Genomic DNA, 21,947 nt, shown 5'->3' with positions numbered 1-21,947 from the left:
GGGTGCCCAGTTCAGTGCAGGAGACTTTTACACTCCAGTGGCTGAGGATCCCAGAGACTCCCTCCTCCTTCCATTTATCTTCCAATATCTGCCTGCAGAATCATGGCTGTCTGCTTCATACCTCAAAACTAACCACTGGGGATATTCTGTTTGTAGAGATCCAGACATATCTTCTTTCATCTCAGCTGATTTCATGGGTGTGCAGACTGGCCTGGTAGATATCCAGCTCAATTCAGGAGATTGGATGAAATAGGGTCCCTTACTCCCCTCCATCTTTGTCCCCTATTCTGTCTGTTTTTAATGTCCCAAGTAGTTTTCAGTTTCTTTTTTTTTTTCCAAATGAAAGACAATTTTATATCCATTTTATGGGGATTTGGGCTTATTCTGGGAAGATAAGTTACCAAAGATAAGGTATCTTTCTGTTTATTAAGAATATACAGATATGTGTAGGCTAAATTAAACATCAGCTGATATCCAAAGGAGGGACAATTGTCTGACCCAGAAAAGATGACTGTTTAAGCTTTGACTCCTGAATGTAATAAGATATTAGAGTAAGAGGGAAGTATTTATTTTTGCCTTAGAGATTTATACTAGTTTGACTAAAATACTTAGTAAGAACAGTCCATTAAAGTGTCACAAACCAGGGTGCCTGGGTAGCTCAGTCAGTTAAGTGGTTGCCTTTGGCTCAAGTCATGATCCCAAGGTCCTGGGATCGAATCCCCCATCTGGCTCCTTGCTCAGCAGGGAGTCTGCTTCTCCCTCTCCTTCTGCCTGCTGCTTTGCATGCTTGTGTTCTCTGTTTCTCTCTCTGTCTCTCTGTCAAAAAAAATAAATAAAATGGGGGTGCCTGGGCATCTCAGTTGGTTAAGTGACTGCCTTCTGCTCAGGTCGTGATCCCAGGGTCCTGGGATCAAGTCTCACATTGGACTCCCTGCTCATCATGGGCCTCTGTTTCTCCCTCTCCCTCTGCCTGCTGCTCTGCCTACTTGTGCTCTCTGTCTCTCTGTCAAATAAATAAATAAAACCTTACATAAATGAATAAATAAAATGTCAAAAATCTTGAAAAAATCTCTTCAGTAAACAAAGAACACTGAATAAGAAGTCTAGAGAACCAGGTTCTATTTCTGCTTTTATAATTAGCTATATATTCTGGAGCAAATCATTTAATATATCTGGGTTCTGTTTTCTCATTTTCAACTTCCTACAAAATTGTAGGTGCAGAGGGGAGACTACTTTATTAACTATGGGACACTGATGAAAGGCAGACAGACACTGCATAGGAGGCTGGATCACTTTCTTCACCAGGATATAAGTCAGGATAACTACATTCTGAAACCAAAAAGTGTCATGAAAACCTACAAAAAAATTATCTGTTTCAGTGAAAGGGGACTTAATGAGCAGAACTTTACAAAGGGGCTATTTAATGTTTTTAAATATGAATAGGATCTAGGAGAAAAAGAAAGAGGCATTATAAGAAACTTTACAGTGCACACAGGGCTGTCAAATTTTTATTGCATCTGTAAGCATGAGCAAAAATAGTAACAACCATCACAAACAGTATCTTTCTGTTAAAAAAAGAAAAAGAAAAACGAAAGAAAGAAAAGAATGTCTCAAGCTTTCCAACAAATGTCAACAGACAAACTTATACCAAGATATTTACTTTGATTTTCTAAAGTCATATTTTAAAGAATTGGGAGAAAATTTAATAAATATTAATTCAAAAATTTTTTCTACTTTACAGTTAAACTAAAATCTAGTTTACTCATTTTTTAAAATAAAGGCAAAAATAAAATAAAATAAATAAAGACAGGAACATCTGTGTGCATGTGTATGTGTTCAAATACCAAAACAGCACAAACATCAGCATTTCATTAAAAAGAATTACCAAATAGACTCAATAGCATCCAACACACCATATTAGCTCTCCTAACTGCACCTGGATTTAATTACTCTCTTCTTGGAAAATTATTGTTTCTATTTATTTTGTACTTGCAATCTCTTTCACCATCTCAAAGCATCTCCACCATCTCTCCTCTACTCTAAGGCTATAGGGAGGGACCAAACTATCAGCAGTTTGGCAAGGAAAAAGTTCTAGACCACATGTGGCTGGGCCATCTTTGGGCAGGTATGCAAAATTAATACTTCAGCTGACCACTGAATGGTCATTGTTTAATTGTGATTTGTGCAATTAGCTAAGATCAAAGCAAATTTATGGGCAGCTATGTAAACTTTTCCACAAAGAGAAAAAAATGCTAATTTTTTCATTACTATAATGTAAATAAAGAAATTAACCAAAAAAATTTTAGCAGAATGCAGTTCACACACACACACCACTAAAATTAAAGCATTATAAGGCAATATTTATCCTTAATACAAGTGATGTATTCTGAGATGATCTATCTTCTCCTGTTATATTTTGTTTTTCATGAAAAATGTTTACAGTCAGTCATTTGATGGCACCACTCAAATCCACTGACAAGTCAGGAATTCTGAGAGCCAGATGACATCACATTCATAGCTTAAAAATCAGCAAATGAAGATATGTATATATATATAAATAAATATATATGCATGCATATAAGCTAGAATCATTTTCATGGAATATCATAAAGGGCAATCTATATCTATATATATCTATTTATCTCAAGGAAATAGTCAAATTCTACAAACCGTGGCTCTTTCCTTCTTTCTTTTCTTTCCTTCCTCCTTCCTTCCTTCCTTCCATTCTTTTCAAAGCCAGGTGTTAAATACTTAGCAGCACACCACAGTTTGCAGATGACTAACTTCATTTCAGGAGTTATTTATGGGTCTCAGCTTACAGTTAAAAGGACAGTGAATAACAAATATATGGTTTCCAGTACTAGACCCCCCCATAAATACTTATAAATACCCCCCCATAAATAGCTTCCTCCTCTCACCACTCTATGATTCAAACATGTATGTATGAAAATTAAACAAACAATAACCCACAACTTTTTGGTATATATTTACATTTATTAAAAATCAGAACATAGGGAGGCCTGGGTGATTCAGTCCATTTAGTGGCTGACTCTTGGTTTCAGCCCACATCATAATCTCAGGGCAATGAAGTCCAGCTACCAGTAAAGTCCACACTGGGCATGGGGTCTGCCTAAGATTCTCTTGCTCCCCCTCTGCTCCTACCCCGACTTGTGCACACACTCTCTCTCTTAAGAGAAAAAGAAATAAGAACACCAATTAGCAATACAAAATGTGAATGAGTCCCAGGAAGGAAGGAAGGACTGCACAGAGTTCTCCTGCAAATGAACAGAAACTTGTCAGTGGCTGTGATTAAGGTGATACATTGGTGAAAACATGAATGAAATCTGTTGCCTCTGATGTGCAGTTGCCCTTTTCTTTTAAGAAACGTTTAGCCTCACCACAGTAAAATCTAGTAAAGTGTAACTTCCTGCTAACCAATGACTGGTTCCTGACAGAATATGCATTTTTTAAATTATTGCCATATTTATTTATCTAAAATTATTAGTTGTTGATGTTTCAAAATACATCCGTTCGGATGCTGAGGAGGAAAAAGTGAATGGAAATACCACACAAAGTGTTCGTGGTGGTGAGAGGGAGCAGCATCCTCAAGGTCTGTTTGTGCCCTGATCCCTTCCAAATGGGGTAAAAGTCCTGTGTGTTCTCCTCACACCATTCCTGACTTTTCCTCTTCTCCTCTGTTTGTTCTTTCTTTCTCACTTTCCCTTCTTCTTCTTCTTCTTCTTCTTCTACCTACCTACCCACCTAGAAGTAGTGGATATATCAAGTATTCTGAAAAAGATTCCTTTTTTTCCCCTCAAGTCTTAGAAATGAAAAGCTTGCCATGATAGCCAAAAGTGTGCACACACTTGTGCACATGGCCATGCCCAGACACACACACACACACACACACACACACACACACACACACACACTTTAGGTGACTTTATTCTTCTAAGTTACAGTTTTTTTGCTTCAATTCATTCCTACAGAAGAAGTCTATTCAGTTTCTTTTTGAGTAAACAAATTAGTATTATAATGTGAGCTGCAAATTTTCCCTAGTAAAATGTACTTCAGTGCTCTGCGAAACCAGGGGTAGAAGAAACCATATATTAAGGGATTACACGTGGAATTAAAATAGCCAAACCATGTCAAAGCATCAAACAAAACCACAGGAGTAGAGAAGTCCAAAAAGGGATCCAATAAAATCGTGAAGAAGCAAGGAAACCAACATAGTAAGAAAACACCCATCACTATTCCTAAAGTTTTGGCAGCTTTTTTGTCTTTCCTCATTTGGTTATTTTGATTTTCTGGCAAATTATTGATTGCACGAGCATGTTTTCTCGACACTGCAAAAATCTTGCCATAAATTCCCACCATCACAGACCCTGGAGTGAAGAAACCCGCCATAAACAAGGTGGTCCCCCACAGCTTATTGAACATCACTGGACAGGAACTAGAACAAGCCACCAAGATGTCATAGCCTTCTATCCCATCAGCATAGGCCTCAGAGAAAACCACCCCGAAAGCAAATGCTCCAGGGACAGACCAACAGAGAAGTAGCAACCGCTTAATGAGGGGAGTCGTTATTTTTGTGGAATAACGTAAAGGGTAACAGATAGCATAATATCTATCAATGGCCACTGAGCAAAGATGGAAAATGGACGTTATGCTAAGCATTAGGTCAAAACTATAATGAATCTTGCAAAATGTAAGCCCAAAATACCAGCAAGTCTCCACTGATCTGACCATACTGTAAGGCATGATGGTGAGTCCCAGGAGGAAATCAGTGACTGCCATGGAGAGGATGAGGAAGTTGGTTGGTGTGTGAAGCTGCTTGAAGTAGGAAATGGAAATGATCATGGCAAGGTTGCCAAACACCGTGATGAATATGGCTCCTGCCATAAATGAATACATAGCTGCTCGGACACCCAGTGATCTTTGATTTTCTGGGCAAGATCCATTCCCATATCCAGAGCAATCCAATATTTCCTTCAGAAAAATCAAGAACACATGAAATTTTGTCAGGCAATACATAAAACATTCTACAATTTAGGTAATGTTTTGTAGAACAACTCAAGAAAAATATCGAAGACTCAAGGAAGATAATTTATGCTAAAGTATTAGTTATGATCTTTCTCATTTATTTATCCTAACCTTTATTTGGAACTTCATAGAATTTTTAACCTGAGCTTAAATGATCATTATTTACTTTATACATTCCCAGATACAAATTATACCACCAACATTTAGTAAGCTCTTACTTTATGCCAGGACCAGAAATTTTAAAAAAAGAAAAAGAGGAAGAGAAAGAGAAGACTGGAAGGAGAAATGAAGGGGAAGAGAAGAAGCAACAAGTTCATTATCTAATTCATTATAACCAATGTTCTTTATGTTCATAGAAAGATTAGATATGTATCAGACAATACATTCACTTCTTCCTCAAATAAATATTGAACAAATAAGTAGATTTTATTCAAATAATATTTCAATATAGATATATATACAACACATCTTCTTTATCCACTAATCTATCGATGGACATTTAGGTTGCTTTCACCTCTTAGCTATTGTAAATAATGTTGCAATGAACATAGGAACTCATATGTCTTTACAAATTGGAAAATGCAGTACAGTTGACCCTTTAAATTATATGTGGATTTAATTGCAAACTTCTTTGTGATCCTGGCTTAGTGACTTTGATATAATAATCATCCTACAGTCAATGTTTGGAACGTCATACTCAATCCTTCTAGGCTTCAAATCATAGAGCGCAGAACTGACCTCCCTTCCATGTAGCATTCTGGAAACTTAATTAGCCAATCAACTCTAAGAACTATAATAAAGTTCTTTGAAACACATAGCATGATGCATACATTAGAATATGTCTTCCTCGAACCCCTGCCATAGAGCAGGAAGGGACACAGGAGATGACTATTTGGTGACTTCACCAAGCAAGCCTTTTAAGTAACCTTCCTGTAAGCATCATTGTCCTCTCTGGGGTAATGTGACTTCCATCATCAATTTAAACCTTTCAATGGCCATATCTTTCATATCTTCCGCAGTGATTATCTGTGAATGCTGAGACATAAAACAATACTTTCAAGTCATATTCTTCTAGTGACACTAAAATTTTTTTTAAACTACTAATATAAGCACATATAGATACATGGATGGCAAGAGAATTAAAGTCTGGTCTTTTCTCCATTATTGCTTATCTATAAGAAGCACAAAATTTAATGATCCAGAACTTAAAGAATTGCTTGCCCATTCATGAATAATAAATAAATACCATATCTAAACTGTATTCTATTAATTTGTTAAAAATAAAAATATTTTCTACATTCCCTGGGAAAGTGATTAAATTGCAGGGCCATGACCACAATAATAAGGAATTTTCTGATTTTTCTAATGCAATTTCATTTCTTTCTTTTTCTTTTTAAAGATTTTATTTATTTATTCATGAGAGACCCAGAGAGAGAGGCAGAGGGAAAGTAGATTCCCTGAGGAGCAGGGAACCTTATGCAGGATTCAACCTCAGGACCCTATGATCATGACCTGAGCCAAAGGCAAATGCTTAACTGACTGAGCCACCCAAGCACCCTCAATCTAATTTGTCTGTACCTTATTAAATTTGGTAAATACAGTAAATAGTAAAAACCCCTTTGCTTTAGCAACCATTTATTTATTTATTTATTTATTTATTTATTTTTTTAGCAACCATTTTTTAAACTTTCAACAGACTACAAAGTTCTTCTTCCTGTTAATCATTCTTTATACCTTTCTGGAATTATTCTGCCCTTACCCAAGCTTTTAGTTTCTTTCAGTTTTTCAATTTCTCTCAAATATTCCATGTTAATGAATCATAACATATTAAATAACACATATGAACAGCTTTAGTACAATGCCTGATATGCAAAGAACACTATCAACGTGATTTTCTTCTCATCTTTCTTCCTTGTTGGGATGAACACCACTCAAGAATACATTTGACTAGAAAATACTGTTCCTAAGAAAGTAAAGGAATGGGGTTGTGTATAAAATCCTAGTTCTGTCTTAACTCTCACTACACTTAGGTGAACACCAGTGATAATTTACTCAGCCACTTGTGAAGAGTTAACCCTTTCTAGGATTCCATATCTTCTTTCCAAGGAACTAGCTGCACTTCCAAAAGCAACACATTATCCTATTCACATAATAGACTGACTCAGCCTTTTATTACAAATTCGTATTAAATCCTGCACCAACCATCTTTCACATTCCTATACATACTCTTTGCACATGACAAAAATGCAAAACAGAAGAATCAAGTCATGCGTAATGCTATAACACAATTAGAGTGACAATTTACTTTTAACAAAACCTCAAGAAAGAGAAAACCCAGGTCCATCCTTAATCCCTTTTCCACATACCTGTTTTACAGCAGAAGATGCCATTGTTAATGAAATTCCTTCCAGAAGGAATTTTACTGCCTTGTTTCTTTTATATGGAACTAGAAGACTTGCACTATGTGACTTATGCTCTTCTAGAACTTTCAATTAGTCTTGAGGGAACTGAGGCTGAAAATTTTAAGGTGGGGAGGGGAAGCAAAAAACAAATCCTTGCTGCTCTGAAGTTGAACAATTTAATAAGCTTAAAGCACTCTCCCATCCTCTCAGGAGTGTCTGTTTACCTAAGTTGTCATCACCTGACCTGAGGTCTTGAAGTCTGCTATCCCATAATGACTGTAAAAGCAAATCTGAACTGTTGTGTTCATTATAGGTGGCCCCAAGGAATCTGATCCCAACTGCACAGGGATGGGACCAGTGTCTCCAGTAGAAAAAGGACATATGTCTTGCATCTCTTTAGGAAAATCTGAGATTATCATAGTCCACATTTGTCTCACATTCCAGTCACTGAGAAGAGGCTATACCATCCATTGTTCTTCTTTTTCTTTTTCTTTCTCTTTTCCACATAAAAGTGACTAAAAGAACAAATCTCAGGGGCGCCTGGGTGGCTCAGTCTGCCTTCAGCTCAGGTCATAATCCCAGGGTCCTGGGATCGAGCCCCGCATCAGGCTCTCTGCTCAGTGGGGAGCCTGCTTCCTCTCTCTGCCTGCCTCTCTGCCTACTTGTGATCTCTGTCTGTCAAATAAATGAATAAAATCTTTAAAAAAAAAAAAAGAACAAATCTCATCAACCCTCTTAGATCTGGAAGAATGGGGCAACTTGCTGAATTCTCTTATTATTTGAAAAATTTCCCTGTAGATTCTTTTGTTTTTTTCTGTGTGATTAATCATACTATATATAAATAATTGTAGTTTTATTTCCTCTTTTTCGATACTTTAGGCTTTTAATTTCTTATTTTAATGTATTGTGCTAAGACCGCTAGAACAATGTTGATTAAGGTATCATTACAAAATGATGAAGCTAATTTTAAAACAAAATTCACATGTCTTATGACACTGAAAAAGTTTTATGTAGATGTTATGGTTCAAAACCTTTTAGGAACTCCTTTCTTCTAGCCTTTAATTCAGACACAAAACACTAGTCATTTTAGGATAGTACATGTTCCCTTCTAGAAAATAAATACCACAGTTTATTACCCAATCAAATCACTGAGACTATGCTTAAAGTGTTTCCTACTGTTTCTGAAAATGTAATTCACATTAAAGATTTTTAAAAATATATCTTAACTCTTTTAATCTGCAAAAAATTGAATTATGTTTACTTTAGTCTGATAATGACATCTCTGGATTACTAAAGCACTCATTTATCGTGGCAACTTTCCTTGTCACTCAAATACTTCGTATTGAGATTGTCAGTTTATCCTATACTACTAGATTCTGTTTCCACTTTATCGTGACCTTTATCCTTTCCCACCACAAACACATACTAACAGAGAAGATTTTAAACAAAGAATTTTTGTACTACCAAAAAAGAGAAGGAAGGAAGGAAGCCAGCAAAGAAGGAAGGAATGGAGGAAGGGAGGGGGGAAAAAGAAATGAGAAAGGCATGAAAGAAAAAAATGTGTGATATGATCATGCTCAATACTCTCCAATGGCTTCCCTTCTTGAAATAACATTCAAAGCTCTAATATTAGCCATTCCAGCTATCTATTTGATCTTGTCTTCTGTAACTCTCCTTCTTAAAAGAGAGTATCAGATTTGATAGAAAAAAGCTCAACTATAAGCTGTTTTAAAGAGAAGAATCGAAAACCAGGATACAGACATTTTGAAAATGAAAAAAATTCCAAACAAATATAATCAAAAGCAAACTTGTATAGTCATGTTAATATCAGACAATATATATGTTAAGGCAAAAAGCATTACTAGGGGAAAGGATACAAAATGAAAGAAGTTCAATTTGCCAAGATGATGTAATGTGTTTAAATTTAATCATAGTCTACTATATAGAATCTATAAAGAGAAAAACTGACCAAACTACATGGAAAATTAGACAAAGTCCACAACACTTGTGGCAGATTTTAACACGTATCTATCAATAATTGAAAGAATAAGTACCAAATATTAGTAAGATTTTTAGATAAGCTAGACCTAACGAAAATAGGTAAGGCACAACAAAACAACTGCAGAACCTACAGTCTTCTAGGGTATACACAAAACATTTACAAAAACAGATAAAATATTGGGATATAAAGTAAAGTCTCAACTAATTTCAAGGGACTGACATGATGTTTATCAGGTTTGTCTAAGCACAGAGCAATTAAGCCATAAGTAAATAAAAAGGTAACTAGAAAAAAATCCCTTATCTTGGGATACTTTGAAATCACTCATTGACTATAAAAGAGAATCACACATTAAAATTGGAACTTACTTTGAACTAGGCAATAAAAAATGTATTAAGGCTTGAAAGAGTCATCTAAAAATAAAATGGAAAAGGATAATTTTTTCCTTAAATGCTTATATTAGAAAAGAAGAAAGACTGAAAATTAGCTAAATAATCATCCAAATTAAGAATTTAGAAAAAGAGCAATGAAATACCCAAAGAAAAGAAAGGAAAAAATAATAAAATAAGAGCAATAATTGACTCAGGAAACCAATATAAAATAGAAAGATTAAATAAAGCCTAGATATTTTAGAGAAAAAGAGAGAGAAAAAATAAACAATATTAGAAATTAAAAAGCATATGAATATGTGTAACTACATACTCAGCAAATATTAAAAACATAATTATATACTATGAACAACTTTATACCAAAACAATGGAAAACCTAGAAATTCCTAGAAAAATATAGTTCATAGAAGCTGACACAAGGAGAAATGAGAGACAGTCTGTTGGACAGTGTGTGCTTCCATACTATAAATTAGCTCATGTCCAATTGATCTATAGTAGGATGATGTCAGTATAATTCAGAATTATATGTTGATTCTCCTGTGATCTTTCCCAACACATTAATGTTTTGAAGTAATTATGACAGGCTTCCTTACAATTGAAAAAAGAACCCTAGCAGTAGATATATATATATATATAGAGAGAGAGAGAGAGAGAGAGAGAGAGAATATACATATAGCCTTTCTCTCTCTATATATAGGCCTTAAGGATCTTGCTGAAGCAGAAGTAGTTGCTGCTTTGGTGGTTTTGAAAATGGTGGCATCAGGAATCTCTGGGGATGTCAAGAGTACATATGAAAAGATGGTAGACGTGTTTCCTCCAATGCTAATTTTTTGGGGGTTTTTTTTGTGTTTTGTGTTTTTTTTTAAATTAATGATCAATGGCATGCATTTTCAGAGGTTAGATTTTTAATTTTTATTTCGTCATTAAACTATTCTCTATTGGAAGCAAATGCATTCATGCATCCAGAATTCATAGGCACAAGCCCGTCAAAGAAATTCACTGAGAAGCTGAGTGCAAATTTACTCTACTCATGTTTTTGTTAGGATTATTATTGCTTTTTAGGTCCCAGGTACAGTGCGACATGGGGCTTGGGTGGTCTGCCAGTAATCCTATTTCCCCCATTAGCTCTATTATTCATTCATAGAGCACTGTTTTAATAACATTGGTTTCTCTGGTACCCACACATTACATTAAAGCAGAAACATCTGTGCTTAGTCTGGGGACATTAAAATGAATAATTTGAATGTTCTCATAAAGAAAACTTCATGCCCAGATGGTTTTAATAGCAAGCCCTACTGAGCATTCCAGAACCAAATAATTCCTGTCTTACACAAACCTCTAGAATACAGAAAATGGCCAGTCTGCCATTTGATAGAAAAAAGCTCAACTATAAGGTGTTTTAAAGAGAAGAATCGAAAACCAGGATACAGATTTTTATGAGGTTAGCATAAACTTCATATGAGCCTATGAAATCCTCACAAGAATATATAGTATAGGAAAATTAAAGTTTGTTCTTACTCATAAACATAAAGGTAACAGTCTATAGACTACTGATTTATTTTTTTAAAAGAAAAGATAAATTCTACCTACATTTTTACCCAGGTATATAAGCACAGTTTGACATTTTGACATTAGGACATGACTTGTAGTCATTCACAATGTCGGAATAAGAGCAGGTAATCATTCAATTATCTCAACTGACACATGATAAAATTCAAATCCATTTATGATTTTAAAAAATAACTTGCGGCATACTAGGGGGAAAATGATATCTATAAACCCAATTAAGAGTATCTCTGCAAAAACTGAAAAGTTTTCAACAGACAGCTTTCTTAATGATGAAACATTATTCCCTTGAGGATAATGAAAACCCTCTGAAACCCTCTAAAACCACTTCATTTCCTTTTGATGAAGGCTTTGGCCAGTAAAGAAAAGCAGAAGAAAAATGTATAAGGATTAGAAATGGGAAAAATTGTTATTATTGACAAATGATACAAACATCTATATAAAATATTCAAAATACATGTTATATTTTTAGAATTAATAAGCAAGATTTACAAGGTTGCTATAAAAATCAGTGTATAGAAATATGTCACTTTTATAACAAGAAAAGATTAGAAATCATAACTTTTTAAAAGTCTATCTTTACAACATAATCAAAAAATGCATAAAATAACTTTAAAAATAGATGTGAAAGTTCTTTATGGAAAAGGTTTAAAATCTTATTTAAAGACATAAATGAAGCCCTAAATAAATGAAGAAATATACCATATTCTGGGATTGGAAGAATAATTTTGGTGAAGGTGCTAATTTTCCTCAAAATGATCTATATCTTTAATATAGCCTCTATCAAAATTCCAGAGGGTATGAGTGTGCATATGTGTGTGCATGTGTGTGTATTATGTGACAAGTCATCTCAATAATTTATAAGGAATTACAAAGGGCCACATAAACCTAAATTCTCCAGAGGAAGAAAAAGAAAAAGGAAGAAGAGGAGGAGGATGAAAATGGGATGAAGGGAATTTTGTTTTACCTCATTTAAAGACTTAATATAAATTTATAGTAGTTAAGACATTGTGGTGTCGATACAAGTAAGGGAAACTTCAAAGAGCCTAAAATTACATATTTTCCTTTATACATACGGAAATATGATTTATGAAATTACTCACAACAGATTAATGAAGAATGGTTAAGGGGGTTAGGACAATTATATAGAAAAGATAAATGAAATTGGACCCTATCTCACACACATGCACCAATCAATTCCAGAATTAAGGTGAATTAAAAGCCTAGATATGAAAAGCCAAGCTATAACACTCAAAGAAGACATTTGGGAAAATGTCTTTATGATCTCATTGTAGAAAAGGATTACTGCTGTCACAAAAGGAACAAAAAATAAAGCTTGATAAATTTGACTACATGAGAATAAAGAATTTATGTTTAACAGTAGTTACCATAAGAAACAAAAAAAATAAACTACTAATTGGGGAAAGTATTTGTCACACATGTAACTGACAAAAGTTTAGCATAAGGAAAATGAAATGAACTATAAATTAATAAAAATTTTTTAAAACAATGTTATTTTTTCTAAGCATATGTCTTATAATCTGCATGGATGTTTGTAGTAGTGATTTTTATGCCTAACATTTGTACCTTACATATATTGTTATATGCTATAACATATATGTTATATGTTAAACATGCTATTCAATATTTGTAGAAAAGATCATCACGCTGCACTGAATTATGCGCAGTAATAGAACTATGTCTGAGTTGCCTCTGGAGGTCAGAGAAGAAAGTACCATCAGGGGCAGAGTGGCTCTCTAGCAAGCAAGCTTCAGCAAAGAGGCTATGGCAAGGCTTTGAGAATGAAGATGTAAACAATTTGATAAAGGAAATTATTTTTTCTTCTAAAGATTTATTTATTTGTTTGTTGATTTGAGAGAGAAAGAGAGAGAGAGTGGGTAGGGGCAGAGGGAGAAGGAGAGAGAGAATCAAGCACAGTCCCAGCTGAGCACAGAGCCTGAGGCAGAGAGAGCTTAATCCCAGGACCCTGCAATCATGACCTAAGCCAAAACCAAGAGCTGACCGCTCAACTGACTGAATCACCCATGCACCACGATGAAGGACATTCTGAACTGCAGAAATAGAGTGTTGAAAGTCCACGTTTTGAAAAACCTGGTTCTGAAAAGACAGAATTCTCGGGAAATTTAGGTAACTTGGTGTGGCTGAAATATAATATGCTTGTAGGAAATGGGTAGAACATACAGATAGAAAGGTAGGCAGGACAGACCATAGATGGTCTTTTCTGTTAGCCAGGGATTTTGGACATTGTAATGTAAGTAATACAAAAAGTACTACAAAAGACATAAAAATGTTCAACAGCAGAAAGATATTTGGACAAGGGGCTAAATATGGGTTTTACATGAATCAGTGGTTACTGTGTGGAGACTGGACTAGAATGGTTAAAAGTTGAGGAATGAGGGGCGCCTGGGTGGCTCAGTGGGTTGAGGCCTCTGCCTTCGGCCCAGGTCATGATCTCAGGGTCCTGGGATCGAGCCCCGCATCGGGCTCTCTGCTCGGCAGAGAGCCTGCTTCCCCCTCTCTCTCTGTCTGCCTCTCTGCCTACTTGTGTTCTCTGTCTGTCAAATAAATAAATAAAATCTTAAAAAAAAAAAAAAAGTTGAGGAATGAAACCAGTTTTAGGATTTATCCGGAGTTCATGGAGGGAAAGTTGGGTCCTGAATTAGGATACATACCCCATATTTGACAGGATGTGAGGAGTAAGGAAGAGGAGGAATTAAGAACTCCTCCCAGAGTCAGCTTGAGCAATTGCAAGGATAGTGGTGTCTTTCAACATTGAACATGGGAGGAGAACGTGGGACAATGGGATAAATTAGTTTGATTTGTACATACAGAATTTTGATTCCTGCTGAAATGGAGATGCCCAATATAGACAGACAAAGACACCCATGTGTTTTATGTAAGTTGGCCAAAAAAGAATAGAAACAGAGTAGGAGGCAGTGACTGTATCAACACAGCAATGACCTTGAGGATTTGATATATCAGCTAAACAGAAAGAGATCTGAGCTCAAGATGGATATCAGGGAGGGGTGCCTGGGTGGCTCAGTGGATTAAGCCGCTGCCTTCGGCTCAGGTCATGATCTCAGGGTCCTGGGATGGAGCCCCGCATCGGGCTCTCTGCTCCGCAGGGAGCCTGCTTCCTCCTCTCTCTCTGCCTGCTTCTCTGTCTACTTGTGATCTCTCTCTCTGTCAAATAAATAAATAAAATCTTAAAAAAAAAAAAGATGGATATCAGGGATATACCTTTAAATTCTCTCTGCCCCTGGATAGCTCAATTGATTAAGCATCTGCCTTTGCCTCAGGTCATTGGCCCTGCTTCTGGCTCCCTAGTCAGTGGGGAGTCTACCTCTCCCTCTTCCTCTGCCGGGTGGTCCGTCCTGCTTGTGTGTTTGTACATTCTCTCTCTCTCTCTGTCAGATAAATCAAATCTTTAAAAAAAATTCTCTGTGGTATGGACTAAATCAGCAATACCTAAATGAATTGTAAATCATAATCATAACCATAGCTAATTTGTTGACCATGTGCTATGAACTTTGTACTATACATCATGCAAACATGTGATAAACTATAATCTCATTTCATTTCCAAAAGCTTAGTTTTCTTTCCATGAAAATTTCAGAGGGACCAGGAACATGTTGGTCTTGTTCCTGTCTGAACCCTTAGCATGTAGCTCACACAATGGGCTATAACAAGTGCTCAATAAATACTTACTATATAAATGAATAAGTGATTTAATGAATGAATAAATCTTCACAACACATTGGAAGTTACGTATTTCCCACTTTACAAGTGAGAAAACTGAAATTTAAAGAGGTTTAAAAAATTACTTTCTGCTACTGAACATGGATAAATAGCTAATAATCACCAGTGTTTGAACGTAAACTCAGGGCAATATGCTTCTAGTGTACATCACAAGCAATGATTCTGGTCTCTTTTGGTTGTGGTTTTATTTGATGGTGGCAACAGGAGTTGTGAGGAAGAGTTTAGACGATGCACCCAGGTAATGAATATGTTTTTTCACTTCCCTTTTTCATATAGAACTAACCTGTCACCTAGTTGTACATAATCAAATTTAGCTTGGTGGTAATTCCACATCTAGTCTACTGCGTGGTAGAAAACAGGTGTTATTGCAGTGTTTGTTCTCTTGAGTTTTATTTTATTGTTCCTTGTAATTTGAACCATGGAAGGAAAACCAATGGATGGATCTATGTGGTTTTCCTTATTCTTCAAACTTTTTAAATTTTCCATGCTTAGGACAATATACAGATAAGATGAAAATCCTAAGCCATTTAAAAATAAAGCTAAAATATTTCAAGCATATGATGTCACTGTTTGCAAACTCTTCTGTTTGTTCAAAGTCTTGTGAGAATTGCTAATAACAGTAATTAAATGTGTTGATTGGATATTTGCCAATGCCCACCGCCATTCATTTACAGTTTGACACTCGGAAGAAGCAATTTGAGTCCACATCCAAAGAGACAAGTACAAGCAGCATCTCTGTTGCTTTGCTCTCATTTGCCAAACTTCCAAGTAAATAGAGACCAGAGGGCATCATTAACACATCTGCTGTTCTGTCTTGGTCATGATGGGAAATAATTTCACACTCTAAGTCATTAGGGAAGCAATTGTGCTTAGTAGAGATAGGAAAACATTTATCACAGAACTTTATTTGAGGAATCAAATGTTTGGGGAATTCTCAGACTACTAAGCAAAGACAAAGTGAAAATCTGAGGATGAAAACTTCAGCTGATGCAAGAGAAGCAAAATAGTGACTTCTACCTTAGTCTACTTTCTTATCTGATGTAAATATGTTTACAGAGCTGGCATCATGAGCTACAAAACAAAGAATCAGCTATCTGGAAGATTTCAGAAATCTCAGCAAAACCATTCAAATAATATCACACCTTAGCGCTGGTTGCCTGAAACAAGAGAACTCTTAACTAGATACTTATTTTTTTTGTTCCTTAATGGGTAATTTTAGATTTTAAATTTATCAGTGAGTTAGGTGGAATAAATTAAGATACTGTAGTGAAAGGAGGAATAAAACAAAGAAAGGCCAATTTTGTGTTTGGAGCAAGAATTATTCTGCGTTTGGTTGTTGCCTTTGTCATCTGGTACTACTGACTGTGATTATGGATTATTAGCAGTCCTTATGACATTAATTTTTTCAGTGATTGGAGCTGACCAGATGCCTCCCTGATATGTTTCAGGCCTACCATAAGATTTTGTTGCCCAAAACACCTTTCTTGCCATTGGGATTAGCTAGTAATAGGGTGGAATAGTGGATATTTCATAAATAAAAATTTTAAAAACATGATGGTAAATGTAGGTTTATCAAATAGTCATTTAAAAAACCTTCCAGGGGCACCTGGGTGGCTCAGTGGGTTAAAGCCTCTGCCTTCAGCTCAGGTCATGATCCCAGCGTCCTGGGATTGAGCCCCGCATCCGGCTCTCTGCTCAGCAGGGAGCCTGCTTTCCTTCTTCTCTCCCTCTGCCTGCCTCTCTGCCTACTTGTGTTCTCTGTCAAATAAATAAAATCTTAAAAAAAATTAAAAAATTAAAAACCTTCCATCTATTATCACCGTATTTTCATAAAAGAAAAGAACGAACATCTTAATCCTGAACATTTAGCAAGATCATGATCTTAAATAAAAGAAAATTTATTACGGGCACCTGAGTGTCTCACTTGATTGACTGAGTGTCCAACTCTCGATCTCAGCTCAGGTCTTGATCTCAGGATACTGAGTTCAAGCCCTGTGTTGGGTTCCATGCTGGGCATGGAGCCTTCTTAGTAGAACGAACGAAAGAAAGAAAGAAAGAAAGAAAGAAAGAAAGAAAGAAAGAAGGAGGAAGGGAGGGAGGGAGAGAGAAAGAATGAGAGAGAAAGAAAGAAAGAAAGAAAGAAAGAAAGAAAGAAAGAAAATCTATTAAGTTAGGTAAGTATTCCAAAATGAAAAACTCACTACCTTGTTTTAATTTTCGCATTTCACAATGATCTGTAAAATGTTTGTCACATCCAGCTCTAATCCACAGGCTGAGAGCGTTTGAGAAACCCTGAGTTGGACTGTCAAGTCACCCTTAATTTGAGAATATGACATTAAAATGCCTAAATTTCAGGAGAAAACTTGATAAATAATCTTTTTCTTGCTGCTTTAAAAACATCACATTCTCATCACTTATCTTTCCTCTCTGCCTTCCTTGGACACATGTTCCTGGCGCAACTATCCTGTGCTGGGGCCTGTGGCAGGTGCTGGAGATTCATGTGTCAGGACTTCTGAACTCCTTTCTACATGTGCTTAAGTATTTAGTATCTTCCTACGTTTCCACCGTACTATACAAACTGAAAAATTTAAAATTCCGTTTTCTTAAGAGGCTAAGTCAGTGGTTGTCAGAAGAGATGTAACCCAAAGAACATGCATTATGGGTTGAAACTGAAGACTTCTGAGTCTCAATCCAAACATCCCCTCAAAATTTCAAGGCAGGGCATCAAACATCAGCTTAGGCAGCAGACTGTAAGCTAAGTCTAGATATGTTTTAATAACTTAACTCTTGGGGCATTTGGGTGGCTCAGTTGGTTAAATGTCTGCTTTTGGCTCAGATCATGATCTTAGGGTCCTAGGATGGAACCTCATGTGGGGGCTCCCTGCTCAGTGGGGAGTCTGTTTCTCCTTCTCCTTTTGTCCCTCCCTCCACTCATGCTTGCTCTCTCTCTCTCTCTCTTTCTCAAATACATACAATTCTAAAAAATAACTCTTAAAATAATTTCTATTCATATCAAGTACACATTTACTGCCAAAATTAAACCCGTCTAGGCACATCTGCTTAGACTTGGCTGGGATTAAAGTATGAAATCCTAGAGTTTATCCATTGTTGGCCCCACTTCTTGAAATAGATTTCCTGGAGGGTGGAGATTGTAGCAAAAGAGACTGGGGCTCAAATCTGTCTTTAACTTTTATTAGCATGATCCCCTTGGATACCTTATTATAATCCCTTATTCATTTATTCCCTCTTAAAAACAAGCATAAAGTGACTTGTCTGTGTCAGGCATTGTGCTTAGCACAAAGTTATACAACAATGCATAAAACACACTCCCTGACTTCAGCAATTCACAGTTCAGTGGGGGCAGAGGACATCTTAGCATAATGACTAAGGGCACCAACAAGGAAGCACATTTGGATACTTTGGGAGTTCAGAGAAAAACACCTACTTGATCCAGGGAATTTATAGATGGCCTCCTGGAGGACTCAAGATGGGTCCTTTAAAATGAGTAAATGTCAGCCAGTTAAGGGAGGTGGAGTTAGGGAGGAGGCGTTTCAGCATTTCAAGCATGGGGGGCTGCAGGAGCAAAGGCACGAAGGAGAGAAAGCACAGGAACTAGGAAAAGAGCTGGGATTTGAACTCAGGATTGTCTGCTTCCAAAGGCTGAGGATGTCCCTGTGGGGGTGCGGCAGGCTTCTGCTCTATACTGCTGTACTTCCGGGCTGACATAAAGTATCTGTTCAAACTCATCAGATAGGTAAGTAATTGTTACTTTGCAAATAGATATCAGTATTATACATGTGTATTTAAGTATATAGTGTGTGTGTGTGTGTGTGTGTGTATACATTTTATATACATTATTTTTTAAAGAAATAAAAATTCCCATAGCCTCTCAAACATATTACATACAGAACACTGACACATCACAGAACAGTGATGTGAAAATGTGACCCCAGGTTCAATTTCCTTCTGTGTAGACCATGCCATAAATCTTCTGCTATTCTTTTGCATAATTGTAACTTTGAAATTCATTAAGAAAGAGGATGGTGTAATTCTGCACCACCTTAAATGAAACAAGATGGGATTGGGAGGGAGACAAACCATAAATGACTCTTAATCTCACAAAACAAACTGGGGGTTGCTGGGGGGAGGTGGGATTGGGAGAGGGGGAGCGGGCTATGGACATTGGGGAGGGGAGGGGAACCATAAGAGACTATGGACTCTGAAAAACAACCTGAGGGTTTTGAAGGGTCAGGGGTGGGAGGTTGGGGGAACAGGTGGTGGGTAATGGGGAGGGCACGTTTTGCATGGAGCACTGGGTGTTGTGCAAAAAGAATGAATACTGTTACGCTGAAAAAATAAATAAAATGGAAAAAAAAAAAAAAAAAAAAAGAAAAAACAATCCGGTATGTAATGCTTGCCTATGTCAACTTCTCTGTGTAACCTGCCTGAGCGTATTCTGAGTGAGGACCACCATAGCATATGCCAATAAAATGACAAGGAATAATACTAATATTGTATGTTTGCTAAGTGTTTTTTTTTTCTTTTATGTGCAAATCTCCATGCTAGATGGTTTCTCTCATCTAATAATCAACAGTCCAGTGAGACGGGTAATATTACTGTTCTCATTTGTAAGTGAGTGAACTAAGGCTTAGAATTTTTAAGTAACTTTGTCCAAACATTAAGAGATAAATATGGCATCAGAGTTCAAACCCATGTGTCTGGCTGCTAAGCTTTCCCTCTTGACACAGATCATTTTCTTGACATAGGACCTGAGTATCCACATAATTTATTCTTATATTATTGCTCCCCAGCAGCAGCCAGGGCACTACTTTCTAACATAACACATTGTGGAAACACTGACCAATAAACAAACCTTAAGAGTTTATCCTCTATCTCAGTTATTATTTATCTGACTTGTTTATTTATGGAGAGGAAGGTTTGCCATTGAGAAACCATTATGAGTGGCTTCACTTTAAGCTTCTAAGTCACTAAAGTTGATAAATATGCTAAGAACTTTCAATTTGTATGAGTCGAAGATTTCTCTCTCCTGGGAAAAATCAAAGACAGAAACAAATTAGATGCTGATGATGATATGATTTCACAGGAGAACCAGCCTCAACCAAGTCAAAATGTTGGAGTAGTGTAAATTCACTGGAAGCTCAAAGACTTGGGAAAGGGGTTTTAGGAGGATTTGTCAAAGATAAATTTATTTTCTTTGAATACTTTTTACTCCTGGCCATATACTCAATAACCTCTATTGAAACACTTTGGAAAATGCACATATACTTTATCTGAAAAAATACTTCAATCTGATTCTTACACCATCTAGATTATTTCAATGCAGCATTCAAAATATCTCTCTGGAGAGTTGCTTTGTTAGTACATTTTATAGTCTGTTAGATTTAAAAACAAATCATTCTTCATATATCTACACATTGAAGTTAAAGTGCAAGCTCTTGTTGACAATGTACGAATAAACGGAAACTGTGACTCACCAGAATCTACAATGGATTAGAGTTCATATGGTTTGCCTTATGCTTTTGACAAGAATTTATGACTCTCTAAAGACTGGATTATTGAGTTCAAGAACACAGTTAAAAATGGGGATGGACCTTCCAGTTTACTGATGTCTTAAGATGGCTTTATAAGTATTATTAATAAATCAGTTCCAACAAACTTCTTTGCTAATGCATCTATTTTTATCTCTTCCTGAGTGGTATTTTATAGAAATCACCCTCTTTGAGAGGGAGTAAGTGGAAAATTAGACTGTTTTGATTGGAAGTTTTCTGGATTTGGTAAAGAATGGCATGTCATTGCAATCACTTTCTTGGCATTTACCCTAATGCAGTGTATCAAGTTAAGGTCCTTTCCATGGATTCAACTAAAAATTATTCTCAAAGAGAATTTATTAGAATACTATCTAGGATTCATGGAATATCTAAGAGATTGGAGAACTTAGTTTGGAAATGGACAGACCATGAAGCAGCTCTGGAGTCTGGTAAGCATGAACCACAGTAACACCAAGAGCAGTCTGGTCATGACCTTACCACATGGATGGAATGGAACCCCACATATCTTCATTGTTTTCTGCTAACAGTTCTGCTAAAGATCGCTGTCTTTTCCCCTCTGCTAAAGATTCATATTCTAAAGAAAGACTCTCTGGAAATGTTAGCATGGCTTACCCACCTGTCTATTTATTTAAGGGAAAAAGCAGGGGTCTATCTTCTCACTAGAGTTACAATAGGCTGTGCCCAGCCAAAGTGGAAAATTTCTCAAAGGCTAATTTGATGACAATTGGGAAGTGAACTCTGGACAACCAAAAGGGAAAAATACTTTCTACATGAGGGGATGGAAGCCAGAGTGAAGTTGGGAATGTAGAAATACAAAGTGAGCCTGTCTTTTTATTGTGCTAAGAGAGTGGGTTATGGGTTATCTCTTATTGTGAGCATTAAAAACAGAAGTTATCAAAAAAGACAGGCTATAGGGCTACAGTATTGAGTAAAAAAAGGTAAAATTATCTGAGTCATGAACTTGTCCCAAGAAAAATGTGGAATCAATAGTAAAACCTGAATAGTAATTTAAAATAGACATAAGACAAGGATGACTCTTATCACCACTATCACTATTACTCTAGAAATTCAGACTAGTACAGTACAGCAGAGAATATAAATAAGAATCAATTATTGGAAAGGAGATAAAACTTAGCATTGTTTGAGGAAAATATAGCTACATGGAATGAAAGTCCAAACAAATCAACTGGAGATGTAA

General features: G+C 36.2%; 1 protein-coding gene across 1 annotated transcript; it reads right to left on the bottom strand.

The window, feature by feature from the left end:
* Positions 1–3,996: 3,996 nt before the first annotated feature.
* On the bottom strand, positions 3,997–4,974 carry TAAR2 (trace amine associated receptor 2). Its single transcript, XM_046006602.1, has one exon. It carries the CDS (start codon positions 4,912–4,914, stop codon positions 3,997–3,999), a length of 918 nt encoding a protein of 305 aa, XP_045862558.1. The 5' UTR covers positions 4,915–4,974.
* Positions 4,975–21,947: the final 16,973 nt, after the last annotated feature.

The sequence above is a fragment of the Meles meles genome, chromosome 5, assembly GCF_922984935.1.
Source record: "Meles meles chromosome 5, mMelMel3.1 paternal haplotype, whole genome shotgun sequence".
Classification (NCBI taxonomy): domain Eukaryota; kingdom Metazoa; phylum Chordata; class Mammalia; order Carnivora; family Mustelidae; genus Meles; species Meles meles.
The sequence above is the reverse complement of the archived record's forward strand: the minus strand, read 5'-3'. Positions and strand labels throughout refer to the sequence as shown.